Source organism: Leopardus geoffroyi, chromosome X (genome assembly GCF_018350155.1).
Source record: "Leopardus geoffroyi isolate Oge1 chromosome X, O.geoffroyi_Oge1_pat1.0, whole genome shotgun sequence".
NCBI lineage: Eukaryota > Metazoa > Chordata > Mammalia > Carnivora > Felidae > Leopardus > Leopardus geoffroyi.
The window spans coordinates 52,227,738-52,243,485 of record NC_059343.1 but is presented as its reverse complement, the minus strand read 5'-3'; the positions used below and the strand labels follow the sequence as shown (position 1 = coordinate 52,243,485).

At 47.5% G+C, this 15,748-nt stretch overlaps 1 protein-coding gene across 2 annotated transcripts; it reads left to right on the top strand.

The window, feature by feature from the left end:
* Positions 1-1,219: 1,219 nt before the first annotated feature.
* Positions 1,220-6,861, top strand: LOC123594643. 2 transcript variants are annotated; one of them, XM_045471497.1, is made up of 2 exons: positions 1,220-1,959; positions 5,903-6,861. In XM_045471497.1, the coding sequence occupies exons 1-2, from the start codon at positions 1,341-1,343 to the stop codon at positions 6,244-6,246; spliced, it is 963 nt and encodes a 320-aa protein (XP_045327453.1). In that variant the 5' UTR covers positions 1,220-1,340; the 3' UTR covers positions 6,247-6,861. The 2 variants fall into 2 exon arrangements, with proteins under 2 accessions (XP_045327453.1, XP_045327452.1); XM_045471496.1 differs by having other exon boundaries at positions 1,243-2,049.
* Positions 6,862-15,748: the final 8,887 nt, after the last annotated feature.

Below are 15,748 nucleotides of genomic sequence, written 5' to 3'. Positions count from 1 at the left end.
GTGAAATGGAACATATTTTAGCTACACCTGGGAGCCCCAATGTAGCATAAAAACCCTACATTTGACCTCAAACAGTGTAGGAGGGCCCTGGACTCTTGCCAGCTTTGCAGCATTTCCTGTCAGTGGGTAATGAGAGACTAAGAGAAAAATTACCAGGTGTACTCACAACTGCAAAGAAAAGACCTCCCCCCCCCCCCCCCCCCCGTTCCCGAAACCAGCCAGGGCGTGGTGCCCGGTTGTAGTCTGACATAAAGGCGGGAACCAATCAAGTTCTGCTGAATGGTTTGAAATAAAGGCGGGAACCAATCAAGTTCTGCTGAGCGTTCAAATTTAAATGTTAACCAACAACAGCTCTGTAACCTCTAAAAAATATCCCTAACTTGTTTGTGCCTGTCTATAAAAGAAGCTGTAAGATCCTTACTCGGGGCCTCTTAGCGTCACCGGCCACGAGTGCGCGGAGGACCGGGTTCAAACCTGCAATAAACGACCCTTGCCGCTTGGCTTTGATTCTGGACTCTGGTGGTTTGTTTTCGGGGGGTCTCTCGAATCGGGGCATATCATCTGGGGGCTCGCACGGGATCCCCCCAAACCCACCAGACCCCAAGTCAACGGGTCGTCCCTGAGACCGATCGGTGAGTGAGCCGGCTCTGTCCGTTTCTGTTTGTCTGTTCGTTTCTGGCTCTGTCCGTTTCTGTTTGTCTGTTTGTTTCTGGCTCTCCCGCGCGGGATCTGTATCGGTGACTGACACGGCCCAGGCGGACGCGCTATAGGGCAGTCGGTCGGGTCCACTGGCACCCGTCTGGGGCACCTTTTTGGGCCCATCGGAATTTTTCTGTTCGGGTGGCAAACACCCGAAACGCGCTAGCGATCTAAGTGTCGTGTTCTCTATTCTATAATTTTTAAGTGTTAAACTCCTTCTCTTTCACAGGCGACCTGGCCTGGCCCAGACAGAAATCCTCATAACTTTACTGTTTCTCCTTTTAATCCTTTCCTCCACCTCCAGGATACAGATGGGCCAATCTCAAAGCACTCCTCTTTCTCTCCTCGTTGCTAACTTCAGGGATGTTAAAACCAGAGGACAGAATTTGAGTTTAGGCATCCGGCGGGGAAAATTAATAACCCTCTGCCGCTCCGAATGGCCAACCTTCGGCGTTGGATGGCCAACCGAAGGAACTTTCTAGCTCCCTATAATTGCTAAGGTGAAATCAAAGATTTTTCTACCGGGTCGCGAGGGACACCCGGATCAAATTCCCTACATTCTTGTATGGCGGAGTTTAGTGGAAAATCCACCCCCTTGGTTGGCCCCCTTCCTATCCTCGGGAACGTGTAAGGTCCTTGCCATGCAGCCTGCAGGTCCCCCAAAATTAAGGACGCCAGCCGCGCCCTTGTATCCCATATTGCCCGATAGTCAGGACCTACTATCCCTAGACCCTCCACCCTATCATCCCCCTCCCCTGGCACCCCAGGCCCTGCCCGCGGCAGCTGCCCCACCAGTCGCCCCGCTAGTTGCCCCCCTAGGGGAACCGGGAGGACGGGAAGCGGCAGCTGCGCCGGAACCAGGAGGACGGGAGGCAGCAGCTGCGCCGAGCCCCATTGAAAATGAAGCCAACCGCGGGGGGCCAGCCGGCGGAACCCGCGGGCGCACCCAGCGTGAGCCAAACCCTCGCCTCCCCGACTCCACTGTGGCCCTACCCCTGTGGGAAATAGGACCCCCCGATGAAACAGGCAACCCCCGACTCCAGTATTGGCCCTTTTCCACTAGTGACCTTTACAACTGGAAAACGCAGAACGCTCGATTCTCTGATAACCCTAAAGATCTAATAGCTCTTTTAGACAGTGTCATGTTCACCCACCAGCCCACCTGGGATGACTGTCAGCAGCTCCTCCGCATCCTGTTCACCACAGAGGAGCGAGAGAGGATCCAATTAGAAGCAAGAAAGCTGGTTCCCGGAGACGACGGTCGGCCGACATCTAACCCTGACCTCATTAATGCGGCTTTCCCCCTAACCAGACCTCCACAGGACGAATGGGACTACAACACGGCAGAAGGTAGGGGAAGGCTACTCATTTATCGCCAGACTCTGATGGCGGGTCTCCGGGCTGCAGCTCGCAAGCCCACCAATTTGGCTAAGGTATATTCGGTCGTACAGGGAAAGGCAGAGAGTCCAGCTGCTTACTTAGAGAGATTAATGGAAGCCTTTAGGCAGTTTACTCCCATGGATCCAGAAGTCCCTGAAAACCAGGCTGCTGTCGTTATGTCCTTTGTAAATCAAGCAGCTCCTGACATTAAAAAAAAACTCCAAAGGCTAGAGGATTTAGAAGGTAAACAGATCCAGGATCTGCTCCGTATAGCACAACCGGTCTACAACAACAGGGACGCCCCAGAAGAGAGACAGATCAAAGCCACAGAGAAAATGACTGAAGTCCTGGCCGCTATAGTCCAGAAAGAACAGCCACCCCCAGAAGGCATTCAAACAATACGCCCTCCCAGGCGGCACTTAGATAAAGGTCAATGCGCCTATTGTAAAGAAAAAGGCCATTGGATATGAGAATGCCCCAAGAAGAAACAACCCCGCCCCAGCCAAGGGCAATGGCAGCCTAAAATAGCCCCCATACTGTTTACCCAAGATACAGAATAGGGAGGACGGGGTTCGGATCCCCTCCCCGAACCTAGGGTAACATTGCAAGCGGAGGGGACCCCGGTCCAGTTCCTAGTTGATACCGGGGCACAGCACTCAGTTCTGGTCAAGCCCCATGGAAAAGTATCTGAAAAATCATCCTGGGTACAAGGGGCCACCGGAATAAAGAAGTACCCCTGGACAACTCAGAGGACTGTGGACTTAGGAACTGGGAAGGTAACCCACTCCTTCCTGGTCATTTCCCACAGCCCCTGGCCCCTGTTGGGGAGGGATTTGCTTACCAAAATGGGGGCCCAAATTCATTTCCAACCAGGGGGGCCCACAGTGACTGACTTCCACAACCAACCCATATCTGTACTCACTGTGAAACTAGAAGATGAATATAGGCTCCATCAGGAACCCACTCCTCTGGATCAGGACATCGAGCCCTGGCTTTAACGCTTCCCAGACGCGTGGGCAGAAACGGGTGGTATGGGGTTAGCAAAACATCACCCAGCCCTATTTATAGAGGTCAAGCCCGGGACGGACCCCGTCCGCGTACGCCAATACCCCATGCCCACGGAAGCCAAAAATGGCATCACACCGCACATCCGCCACCTCCTTGACTTCGGGGTCCTACGCACCTGCCACTCAGCATGGGATACCCCCCTGCTGCCTGTGCACAAACCCAACAGCGGGGAATACAGGCCAGTGAAGGACCTGAGAGAAGTCAATAAGCGGGTGATGGACATACATCCAACCGTTCCTAACCCCTATGCTCTCCTGAGCGCCCTCAGCCCAGAAAAACAATGGTATACTGTTCTGGATCTAAAAGATGCTTTTTTCAGCCTACCACTAGCGCCTAAAAGTCAAGAGCTATTTGCATTCGAGTGGACAGATCCAGACAGGGGCATAAATGGCCAGCTCACTTGGACCAGACTGCCACAAGGATTCAAGAACTCTCCGACCCTGTTCGATGAGGCTCTACACGAAGATTTAAGTGAGTACAGACAACACCCTAATATAACTCTCCTACAGTATGTTGATGATCTCTTAATACCTGCCGAGACACCCAAAACCTGCATCCAGGGAACCGAAGGTCTCCTGCAAACTCTGGGAACCTTAGGCTACCGCGCCTCAGCAAAGAAGGCTCAGATCTGCAAGTCAGAGGTAACTTACCTGGGTTACTTACTGAGAGGAGGGCAACGCTGGCTAACGGATGCCCAGAAGGAGACTGTCCTTCATATTCCCAGGCCGCAGACACCACGACAGGTGAGGGAATTCCTAGGGTCGGCTGGGTTCTGCAGACTATGGATACCAGGGTTTGCTGAATTAGCAAAACCTTTATACCAGGCAACAAAAGATCAACAGCCCTTTAGTTGGACGGAAGAAGCCGAACAGGCCTTCCAACAAATCAAAACTGCTCTGCTATCAGCACCTGCCCTGGGACTCCCCGATGTCTCCAAACCCTTCCACCTATATGTAGATGAAAACCGAGGCATAGCTAAGGCGGTGCTAACTCAGCATTTAGGCCCTTGGCGCAGGCCAGTAGCCTATCTGTCTAAAAAGCTAGATCCAGTGGCCACCGGATGGCCACCCTGTCTCCGGATGATTGCAGCCACTGCCCTATAATGGTAAAGGACGCTGATAAGCTGACCATGGGCCAAGAGCTACAAGTCACCGCCCCGCATGCCATCGAGGGCATCCTCAAGCAGCCGCCTGACCGATGGCTGAGCAATGCCCGACTCACTCATTACCAGGGACTGCTGTTGAATCCCCTCGGGGTCATCTTCACCCCCCCCCCAATGGCCCTGAACACAGCATCACTGCTGCCAGACCCAGACATGGGAACCCCACTTCATGACTGCGCCGACATACTGGCTCAAGTTTATGGGGTCCGGGAGGACTTGCAGGATCAGCCATTATCGGACGCAGACGCCATCTGGTTTACTGACGGAAGCAGCTTCGTTCACCAAGGACAAAGGTATGCGGGGGCAGCCGTGACTTCAGAGACTGAGGTAGTGTGGACAAAAGTTCTACCCCCCGGAACCTCGGCCCAGAAGGCTGAGCTAATAGCCTTAACCCAGGCCCTAAAGTTAGGAAGAGACCGCAAGCTAACCGTGTACACTGATAGCCGATATGCCTTCGCCACTGCTCATGTACATGGGGTGATATACAGAGAACGGGGGCTCCTCACAGCTGAAGGGAAAGACATCAAATAAAGAAGAGATTCTAGCCCTGCTAGCAGCCTTATGAGAACCCAAAAAGCTAGCGATTGTGCATTGCCCAGGACACCAGAAGACAACCGACCCAATTTCCCGGGGCAACAATTTGGCCGATCAGACTGCAAAAAACATAGCTCGGCCCCCAGCGCAATTGCTGACCCTACAGCTGCCAGACCCCGGACCCCGGGAATTGCCCCCCAGCCCTGAGTATTCAAAAAAGCGACATTCAATGGATGAGTAAACTTCCTATGACCCGAATCAAAGATGGCTGGTGGAGAGACTCTAAAAGCAGCATTATACTCCCAGATAAACTAGGATGGCAAGTTCTAGAGCGGATCCATCGCAGCACCCATTTAGGTTCCCGGCGAATGTTGGACTTACTGAGACAGACTGGACTAAAGATCAGAAATGTCTCTGATAAGGTCGATCAAGTAGTCACTAAATGTGCAGTGTGCCAACTCAACAATGCGAGTAGCAATCCTCAGACAACAGGGGTAAGACAAAGAGGGAGCAGACCGGGGACCTATTGGGAAGTAGATTTCACTGAGGTAAAACCAGGAAAATATGGATATAAGTATTTGCTAGTTTTTGTAGATACCTTTTCAGGATGGACTGAAGCCTTTCCAACCAAGAATGAAATGGCGCAGATTGTAGCCAAAAAGATCCTAGAAGAAATCCTGCCCAGGTATGGTTTTCCAGTAATGATAGGGTCAGACAATGGACCTGCATTCGTCTGTAAGGTAAGTCAGGGACTGGCTTCCATACTTGGGGCTGATTGGAAATTACATTGTGCATACCGACCCCAAAGCTCAGGACAGGTAGAGAGAATGAACAGAACCTTAAAGGGGACCCTAACAAAATTGACCATGGAGACTGGCGCTAATTGGGTGGTCCTTCTCCCCTACGCTCTGTTCAGGGTGCGTAATTCCCCATACAAACTGGGACTCACACCCTATGAAATAATACATGGTAGACCACCCCCCATCATCCCTAACCTAAAAGATAACCTTGTCAAAGCTGAGAACGATAATAGTCTTGAATTCTTGTTCTCCCTACAAGCCTTGCAGAGGGTCCATGAAGATGTATGGCCCAAATTAAAGGAACTCTATGAGACTGGACCCCCGCCTATTCCACATCAATTCCGGCCAGGGGATTGGGTCCTTGTCAAACGTCATCGGCAGGGAACTCTGGAGCCCAGGTGGAAAGGACTCTTCCAGGTCATCCTGACAATGCCTACTGCCATCAAAGTAGACGGAATCGCCACCTGGATCCATTTCGCCCACGCCAAACCAGTGGACCCGTTCTCAGACCTCATCGGACCTTCAAAGACAACCTGGACTGTTGATCAGACTAAGGACAATCCTTTAAAATTGACCCTACGCCGCCGACGGACTGAGCCGTAACTATGGTACTTGCCCTTCTCTTGATTGTTCTGCAAATTCTGTCTGTAAATTCAAACCCCCACGACCCCTATAATTTGACATGGGAAATTACTAATCTAGAGACTCATGAAGTCTACAACAAAACCCTAGGAACTGCCCCATTAAATACCTGGTGGCCAGATTTATATTTTAATTTAGAAAAAATTAGTCCATTAAAAGAAATGGAAGGAGGTAAATGGAGGCAACTGCAAAAGAGGGTATCAATAAGTAGAAATGGATTTTATGCATGTCCGGGATTTAGGACGGGGGCAATGAGGCACACATGTGGAGGGTTTGAAAACCTCTATTGCGCAGCCTGGAGTTGTGTCACCTCCAATGATGGGGAATGGAAGTGGGAAGTAAAACCCCAATTTATCGAAATGTCCTATGTCCAACCATGTACCCGCACCAGGTATGATGAAAACTGTAACCTTATTCATGTGAGATTTACAGAGGAAGGGAAAAAGGACAGGCGGTGGGTCTTAGGACTCACTTGGGGACTCTACTTATATCAATATCCCCTCTTTGGGACTGCCATTCAAATAAAATTAAAAGTCTCCCCTCTTGTACAACCGGTAGGGCCAAATCAGGTATTAGGAAAAAAAAGAAAAAAGAAAAAAAAGAGACGAGTCTATCCCAGAAGGTATAGACTCCCTATGGAAATTGCTAACAGCAGCGTATGAGGCCTTAAACCGATCGGACCCTGAGGCAACAAGGGCCTGCTGGCTATGTTAATGATATAAAACCCCCCTTCTACGAAGCCATAGGTCTAGCTGCCCCTTTTTCACAGTCAGAAGAAGAGTCGCCAGCAGCTTGCAAGTGGAATCGAAAGGGCCCCCGCCTCACACTGCAAGCGGTCACTGGCAATGGGACTTGTATAGGAAAGGTCCCCTCTAGCCATATCCAGCTCTGTGCCCAGACTAATTACTCTATGGGTGAATCTAAATGGATGATTCCAGCTCCTGACAGTTGGTGGATTTGTTCTAAGACAGGGCTCACCCCATGTGTTAGCAGGGATGTTTTTAATTTGTCACCCGAATATTGTATCATGATATTAATATTTCCAAGGGTTATTTACCACCGAGAAAATGTTGTATATGATCTGTGGACAGAAGGGACGGAAGCAAGAGAGTCAATAAGAACAAAACGGGAACCCTTTACGACCATAACCTTGGCCACCTTATTTGGCCTCGGTGCCATAGGGGCAGGAACAGGGATCTCATCACTAACCATCCAGCACCGAGGGTTCCATAGCCTAAGGGCAGCCATTGATGAGGATATAGCCAGACTTGAGGACTCAATCTCACACCTCGAAAAATCTCTGACCTCCCTTTCTGAAGTGGTCCTACAGAACCGAAGGGGGCTAGATCTAGTCTTCCTCCAACAGGGAGGTTTATGTGCAGCCTTAAGAGAAGAATGTTGTTTTTATGCTGACCACACCGGAGTAGTCCGAGAGTCCATGGCTAAAGTTAGAGAAGGCCTGGCCAAACGGAGGCGTGAACGAGAACAACAACAAGGCTGGTTTGAGTCTTGGTTCAATCAGTCCCCATGGCTAGCCACCCTGCTTTCTGCTCTAGCTGGGCCCCTTATACTCCTCCTTCTCCTCCTCACCCTCGGGCCTTATATTATTAATAAACTAGTTGTCTTTATCAAAGACCGAGTTAACACGATCCAACTGATGGTCCTTAGGACCCAATACCAACCCGTCATTACCGAAACAATTGAGTCAGACACATAAGATCCAAGATTGGCTCTTAAGGCACCAAAGAGAGGGGGGAATGAGAGACTAAGAGAAAAATTACCAGGTGTACTCACAACTGCAAAGAAAAGACCCCCCCCCCCCCCCCCCCCCGTTCTCGAAACCAGCCAGGGCGTGGTGCCCGGTTGTAGTCTGACATAAAGGCGGGAACCAATCAAGTTCTGCTGAATGGTTTGAAATAAAGGCGGGAACCAATCAAGTTCTGCTGAGCGTTCAAATTTAAGTGTTAACCAACAACAGCTCTGTAACCTCTAAAAAATATCCCTAACTTGTTTGTGCCTGTCTATAAAAGAAGCTGTAAGATCCTTACTCGGGGCCTCTTAGCGTCACCGGCCACGAGTGCGCGGAGGACCGGGTTCGAACCTACAATAAACGACCCTTGCTGCTTGGCTTTGATTCTGGACTCTGGTGGTTTGTTTTGTAAGGGTTAAATTGTACTGTAGGGCTAACGCTTAGCTTGAAAGATAACAACTTTGTTCTGACACTGAAAGTCAAAAGATAACAACCTTGCTTTTATTCTTGTAAATCATACTTCATACTCTTGTGAATCAGGCTTTACCAATGAAGGAAACAAAACCTCAAAAAAGAGCATCAGAGACAAGGTCAAGGAGATCCACTGGTTGCAACTTAGTGGCAGAAAGTCTAAAATAATCACCTCATTCGATAACTGTTTCTGACTCATCTGGCAACTGTTTCTAACTCATCTGGAAACTGTTTATCTGTTCTGTTCCCAGATAATGATAAAACGATGTGATCGGCTTTAAAAACTCTGTACCCCGGCTGTTCGGGGCCACACTCTTATCAAGAGTGTTGGTCCCGATCGGTCGGCCTTGCCTCTCATTGTAATAAACTTTGTTGCAACTGTCACTGGTGCCCGTAGCATTCTGTTTCAGGAGTCGCGTGGATACAACAGTTTTCGGGGGGTCTCTCGAATCGGGGCATATCAGTAAAAGCAGTGGAGACTTGGAGCACAGAGTCTCAGTACAGGCTGATGCCCACGTCTGTGGGACTGGGTTCTGATTTTGTTTAGTTTTTTGAGTTGTTTCTTTCTACCTTCACCTGATGGCGAAACGACTGGGCATGCAGGATCCCTTAGAGTCTCAGAAAGCAGGATGTTCAGGCAGTCTATGGCGGGGGCAGAGAGCATAGTAATAGTCACTGCACAAACATCAGACTTCGATGCCCCAAGTTTCTAGGAGGGCAACATGTTTTCCTTGATATCAGAAATCAGTCGTTTTGGGGGTAGAAAACAACCTTCATGTATGCTCACTGGGAGTTAATCGGCCCTATCTGCAATGAGAAAGCATGGAATCATACCATTTGCAGCAACGTGGATGGAACTGGAAGGTATTATGCTGAGTGACATGTCAGAGAAGGACAGATATCATATGTTTTCACTCATACATGGTTCTTGAGAAGCTTAACAGAAGACCATGGGGGAAGGGAAGGGGAAACAATAGTTACAAACAGAGAGGGAGGGAGGCAAACCACAAGAGACTACAGAGAACAAACTGAGGGTGAATGGGGGGGTGGGGGAGAGGGAAAATGGGTGATGTGCATTGAGGAGGACACTTGTTGGGATGAGCACTGGGTCTTGTATGTAAGCCAATTTGACAATAAATTATATTAAAAAAATAATAATCAACCCTATCTGTATGACTTTTATTTTTATTACTGGCTGTGGCCCTGAAGGCCACAACTCCACCAGCTTTTGCCAAAGAAGTGAGGCGAACTGTCTCCCAATACCACCTGCCCCTACCCACAAGCAATCCTCTTGTGCTTAACACATTCAAGTCCCCAATACCTCTTCTTCCAAGTTAGATCTGGCAGACACCCCAAGGGCACTTGTTCCTCAAGCTATTCCAAATTGATGGGAATTTGGCAAGACTCCACAAATAAAATTGGGGAAAAAGGCTGCCAGACTCCGGCATGGAATGTCTTCCAGTGAACACACGGTTAGCATAAGTGTAAGGGAATTGAAGAGGATACACTGAGGGCTAAAGTGCTTCATCTCCGATGAGAACAGAATGAAACTGTAGATAACGTTACTAGCACAATTCCCTGGGCAAGTTTGTTGTCCAAGGAGTAAAAAAGACCTGTGGCCTGAAGAGAAATGGAACATCCACTAGATATACCAGGGAGTCCTGTGGGCAACATCAAGCACCCCAACATCAATAAGGTCAGGAATGTGTCGAGCTATCGCCAGATTTCAAGCCCTTCCCATCTGTGGACAGAGGCAGTTGTGACTCACAAGGTAGGCTCTTGCCCCTGGAAAGTCGGCAGATCTGGGCTCTGGTATTTTAGTCTTTGAGTATCTTTGTGCCCTAACCTGCTCGGTGAATGGACTTTACATGCAGGAACGCTGAGTGTCTCAGGAGGTAGGGAGCTCAGGCTTTCCTGAAAACGGTGGATAGAGAGAAGGGCAATGGTCCCATGCCAACAGAAACCAGCCAAACAGAGTTCTTACTGGCAGGAGGTCTACCTTTCCTTTTCCATATCAGAAAATAATTGTTACGTGATGCACACGGTGTGAGTGCCGGCTCCCCGGGAAGGACTGGGCGCTGTCTGAGGGACGGCCCTGTAACTCCTGAATTTGACCCTAGGCCCTTGCTCCAGAAATGAGATAGGATCCTTCCCAACATCATCTGACCCTGTACACATGCAACCCTCTTGCACTGAACAGTTTCCAATGCCCTATGACATCTTTTGCCAAGGTAGGTCTTGTAGAGGAGCTCCATGAACTCATATTGCCCAGGCTATCCAAGATTACTGGGAACTAGTCACAACTCCATGATTTACATCAGAAAATTCTCCCAGATGATGTCTGTGAATGTCCCCTAATAAAATCCTCATTAATGAAAGAGCAAGGGAATCTGAAGGGATGCACGGAGGGCCAAATGTCTTCATCTCCGATGAAAATGGTATAAAGCTTCAAATGAAGTCACCAGCACTTTTCCCTGGGCAAGGTTGGTGCCATCACCAACATCAGTGGGCCAGGTCTAAGGGGAACATCCATTAGCTACACTTAGGAGCCCTGTGTGCAAAAGGGCTATCACTATTTTCCACTCATTTCCTTCAGCGATAGAGCAGTGCTGATTTAGGGGCTCTTGTCTGGCTCCTGGCTGAAACCCAAGTCCGTGGAAATGGGCTCTGACTTTTAGTTATGCAGTTTATTTTTTCTATCCTCACTTCTTCAAGGCATGGACTTTGTGTGGATAAACCGTTAGTATCTCAGAATGTAGGAAGCGCAGGTATTCCAGGAGGTTGGTAGAGAGCAGGAAGTAACCATCTGGGCCAACACAATCCTGCCAAGCACTGAGTTCTCAGTAACAGAAGGACAACCTTTCTTCCCCAACATCAAAAACGAATTGCTGTGTCGTAGCACACCACCAGAGTGGGAGCTCGCCTAGAGTTTCTTGTCACTGTCTGAGGACAGACCAGTCAGTCCTGACTCCAACCCCTGATCTCAGCCTCTTTTTGCCACCAAAGTGAGTGGGGCTCTTTCCAGCACCACCTGTATTGAAGTGCATCGGGGTTTTACATTCTATACTCTATTTAACATCTAACCTGATTGCTTTGCAGCGTGATACCTGTCTTTGGATTGTATTCAACACATAGGGGCACATCACTCTTTGTTTTTATTTCTTTGGCTATATAGACATTATAATAACATATATGACTAAAGTGGGAAGCCTTTCAGAGGTTGAGGTTTGAGTAAGTCTGTGTGATCTCTGAACAGGTATCTGATATCTGACACAAATACAGAAATATCTAAATTCGCTTGAAAGACAGCCTGCCATTTGTGGTTCCTGCATTTTGTCAAATTCTATTAAGTATCGCCTATAAGTGAGGAGTTTGAATATTTTGAAACACTTCTGATTAGGAAATGTCATAAAGAAACATTGAAACTTCATGACAACACATTCTGCTTTCATGTTTTTCTTCACTTATCCTAAATATCTGAGTGGAAACATTTGATTTTATTCTATTCGTGCTGAACTATAAGCATAAAGACAAAATAAAAGCAAGCATTCTTGGAATAAGTCAGTAGGGTCACAATGAACCATTAGGGTTCTTTTTTTTCTTTCGTTTTCTTTCTTTCTTTTTTTTTTTTTTGTTTCTTTTAAGTGCTCTTTGGAATATGTTCAAAATGATGCCTCCGGCTTTGCTTTACTTTTTCAGGATTGCTTTCGCTACTTGGGTTCTTTTGTAATTCCATACAAATTTTAGGATCATTTGTTCTGTGAAAGATGTCAGTGGTATTTTGATAGGGTTTGCGTTAAATGTGTAGATTGCTTTGAGTAGTACAGACATTTTAACAATGTTTGTACTTCCAAACCATGGGCATGGGATGTTTTCCCATTTCTTTGTGTCCTCTCCCATTTCCTTCATAAGTTTTCAGAGTACACATCTTGTCCCTCTTTGGTTGGGCTGATTTCTAAGTATCTTACAAAGTATCTTTGGTGCAATTGTCAATGGGATAGATTCATTGATTTATCTTTCTGGGTGGGTGGGGGATAGATGGGTGATGAATATTGAGGTGGGCACTTGTTATGATGAGCCAGGGGTGTTGTCTGTAAGTGAAGAATCACTGAATTCTAATCCTGAAACCAATATTGCACTGTATGTTAGCTAATGAGAATTTAAATAAAAATTTGGGAAAAAATAGGAAAAAATGAGCAGATGATTTGGTCTTGCTAATTTTACACCTCCATTTTGACGCTGCTATCCTGACTCAGACATTTTATCTTGGAGAACTCTGCTCACACACATGAACAATTTTGTTTTGGTGCCGTGCTTCATAAACATCAAAGTCAGAAATATACCAACATAGGATGTTTGTGGATAAAGTGTCTTTCAGGGAAAAGTAATAAAACATTTCAATTACTTGATCAATTTAAAACACTATAGCTCAATGTACAGGTTCTAGTTCCTCTGAATTTATTTTATAATTAATGAAATTTTTTCAGGGCCAATTAATTTTTATGTAAAGAACTTGGTGTTCTATCCATAGCATAATGCATGAAGTATAGATTCTACTTTTTTAAAATTTTTAGAAAGGAAATCATATACTAAGATGTTAGAGCAGGGAGATCAAATGGTATGTGATCTGCCATGGTGGACAATCCATAATCAGGTATAGACTAGCCACGTCCAGGTTTCATGTCTATGAAAAAGAAACACATCTGTATCCTGTTTCTTACTTAGACATCTACCACAGGGACCCAAATATCACCTTAACCAAAGCAAGAACTTTACCCTTGGAACACTGTGTGGCTTTGGAAAGGATCTATGTCCTTCTGAAGGACAGATCTCTGTATGACTAGCAGCAGAGGCAGGAGTGGAACTAGTCTACATGATTCAGAGACCTAGTGTTTCTGCCTGGTTGATATCCATGCCCTTTCTACTGGGAACAGTAGGTGGTACTGGGGTGGGGTGGTTGCTGAAGACCTACTTCCTGAGCAGTATTTGCTGCATTACCATGCCTCATAAGGCAAGGGAGCACACTCATGCACTGCTGGGTTAGTGATGTCCTGCGTACCTGGTGGTGGACACAGACCTGATTTTTCTTCACTGGCTCCACACATTTGCCTGTTTTATGCAGGTTTTTATGCCTGTATAAAGTAAACTGGAATACTTAGTATACAGGCATGGCTGAGCACTCCCCACCTGACATCTTATCCAGTATTAATGGAACGTGATGTCACATCCTCTGGAGAACTGGCTTTTGTGGTTATGTACCTAAGCTCTCACTGTACAATGGGGTGACTGATCTGATCAAGAGACTAGGACTGGCCCAGATCACAGGAGGTGGGAAGAGTCCAGAGGAGAAGGCTGGGCTCTGCCGTTTTAGGCAATGGCTCAAACCCCTCCAATCATGTTTGCTTTAGAAAGGAGAGACTCTAATATTCTGGGACAAATCATGCTAGCACTTGTTGTCCATTTGCGGTCATTTTGCTATCCAATTCCTCACATGTACACTGGCACATACACTCTGAAGGTATGTTCAAGAAAGAGTGGACACTGGGGAAGTGACAACAGGGAAAGAAGAAAGAGGTTGGAGAGAGCTCTGCCATGGGGCAACAGCATCCATTTTCATAGCTGCATGCACAAAGGCCCAAAGATGGGCATGGAATTCTTGAAGTTTGTAGGTTTCTTCTGGACCCAGGGCCATCCTTGGCCCCGCCTCCAGAGGAAAGGACTGGGGTCCTTTACCCCAACTCTGTGGGCACCTGAAATTATGATGAGCTAACTCCTCCTAGTTTATACAATAGATACAGGAGAAAAGGCTTCAGTGTTTTCCCATATAGTGTTGTGTTACCAGTGGGTTTCTCCAGAGTTCCATATAATCATAAAGTGTCAACTGGCCTTGGTTCTCCATCAATGACTCACTGTGTTCTGAGATACTAGAGAAGTGCTTGATACATTCTGGAAGCCTTTTAGAGCCTCAGAGAGGCTTGGGGACTTGGGGTGGTGAGGATTTGGGACAGGGAAGGACATGTCAGAGCACTGAACACTGAGTCTAGAGTCCAAGTACAATACCAGTCCATGTTGGGCCCCCAGGCTCTTCATTTGGAAATAAGGCGGTTATTGCCTGGGCTGATGGGAGGAGGCCTCATGAGTCGAGAGTATACACTGGAGATGGACAAAGGGGAATGGCAGAAGCCTGAGATCCCTGGCACAACCCTGGAGCCTGTAGGTCCTGAGTTTTTCCCAGGGAACTTAAAGGGCCACTGCGTTCATGTCAGCCACATAAAGGTGCTAATTTTGTTTGGGGGTTTTCATGCCTGTGGCTCCAGTGCTAGTGCTGGACACCAGGGAACAGGCAGCCTCCTGTGTCAGTGGTACCCACTGAGGTTTGCTGGGGGAATGGAACAAGAGAAAGGTCATGCAGAGGTCGTTCTTGATTTCCCCTGCCTCAGATACAACAGGAATCTCCCATTACTAGCAGTTATCTCCACAGAGTAAGCCGGTCAAAATCTGGACGGAGGGCCCCACGGTCCTTCTATTTATTCATTCAGTAACTGCTCCAAGCACTCACCTTGTGCTTGGGGATCTGGTGGACATAAGTGCAAGGCTTACAATGACAAAGTGGCCCCTGCCTGCCGGGTCTTCACAGTTTGGTGGGGAGATGAACAAAGATATGAAAGACAAGACATGTGAAAATAAAAGTGAGGGGGGGGCACGAACTGTAATAGTGAAAACAACAAGTGTGTTGTGAGGACAGGCTGGGGAGTCACTGGAGGGTATGAGAGGCGTCACTGAGGTGGACAAGCTTGGAAAGCGTGCCTAGTCCTGAAGGATGCATATAGGGCTCAGGGCTATTAACAGGAAAGCAGGCTGAGACGCACTAAGTACTAATAAAGAGGAGATATTTAATTGGGTGATGCTATCATTACTTATGCAGGACAAAAACCAGCCCTGGGAGGTAGAGATATTATAATTATTTTCTAGTTGTTGGATCTGTAAAGTGGAGGTAGCAAAGAGAACATAGGGAGAAGGGACACAAATGGTGGTCTATGCAAATTGATTGTTGTGCAGGGAGGCCCGAGTTATGTTAATATGTTGATTTGCATACATTTCACTGTGGCTAATAGTAAGAGTGAAGAAAGGAAGGCCTAGCTTCCAAAGATTAACAAGTCAAGGTCCTTTTAATTTCCCTTTATGCGAAGAAATTAGAGGGCCAGACAAGCCTCCATCTTTCCAAAAACTATTCTTCCTACT

Bases quoted from the DNA above. Each gene is read 5' to 3' on its own strand.
- LOC123594643 (XM_045471496.1), top strand. From the start codon at position 1,341: ATGCAGCCTGCAGGTCCCCCAAAATTAAGGACGCCAGCCGCGCCCTTG. The intron at 2,050-5,902 runs GTAGGGGAAGGC...TCTCCCTACAAG, and splicing joins GGACTACAACACGGCAGAAG to CCTTGCAGAGGGTCCATGAA.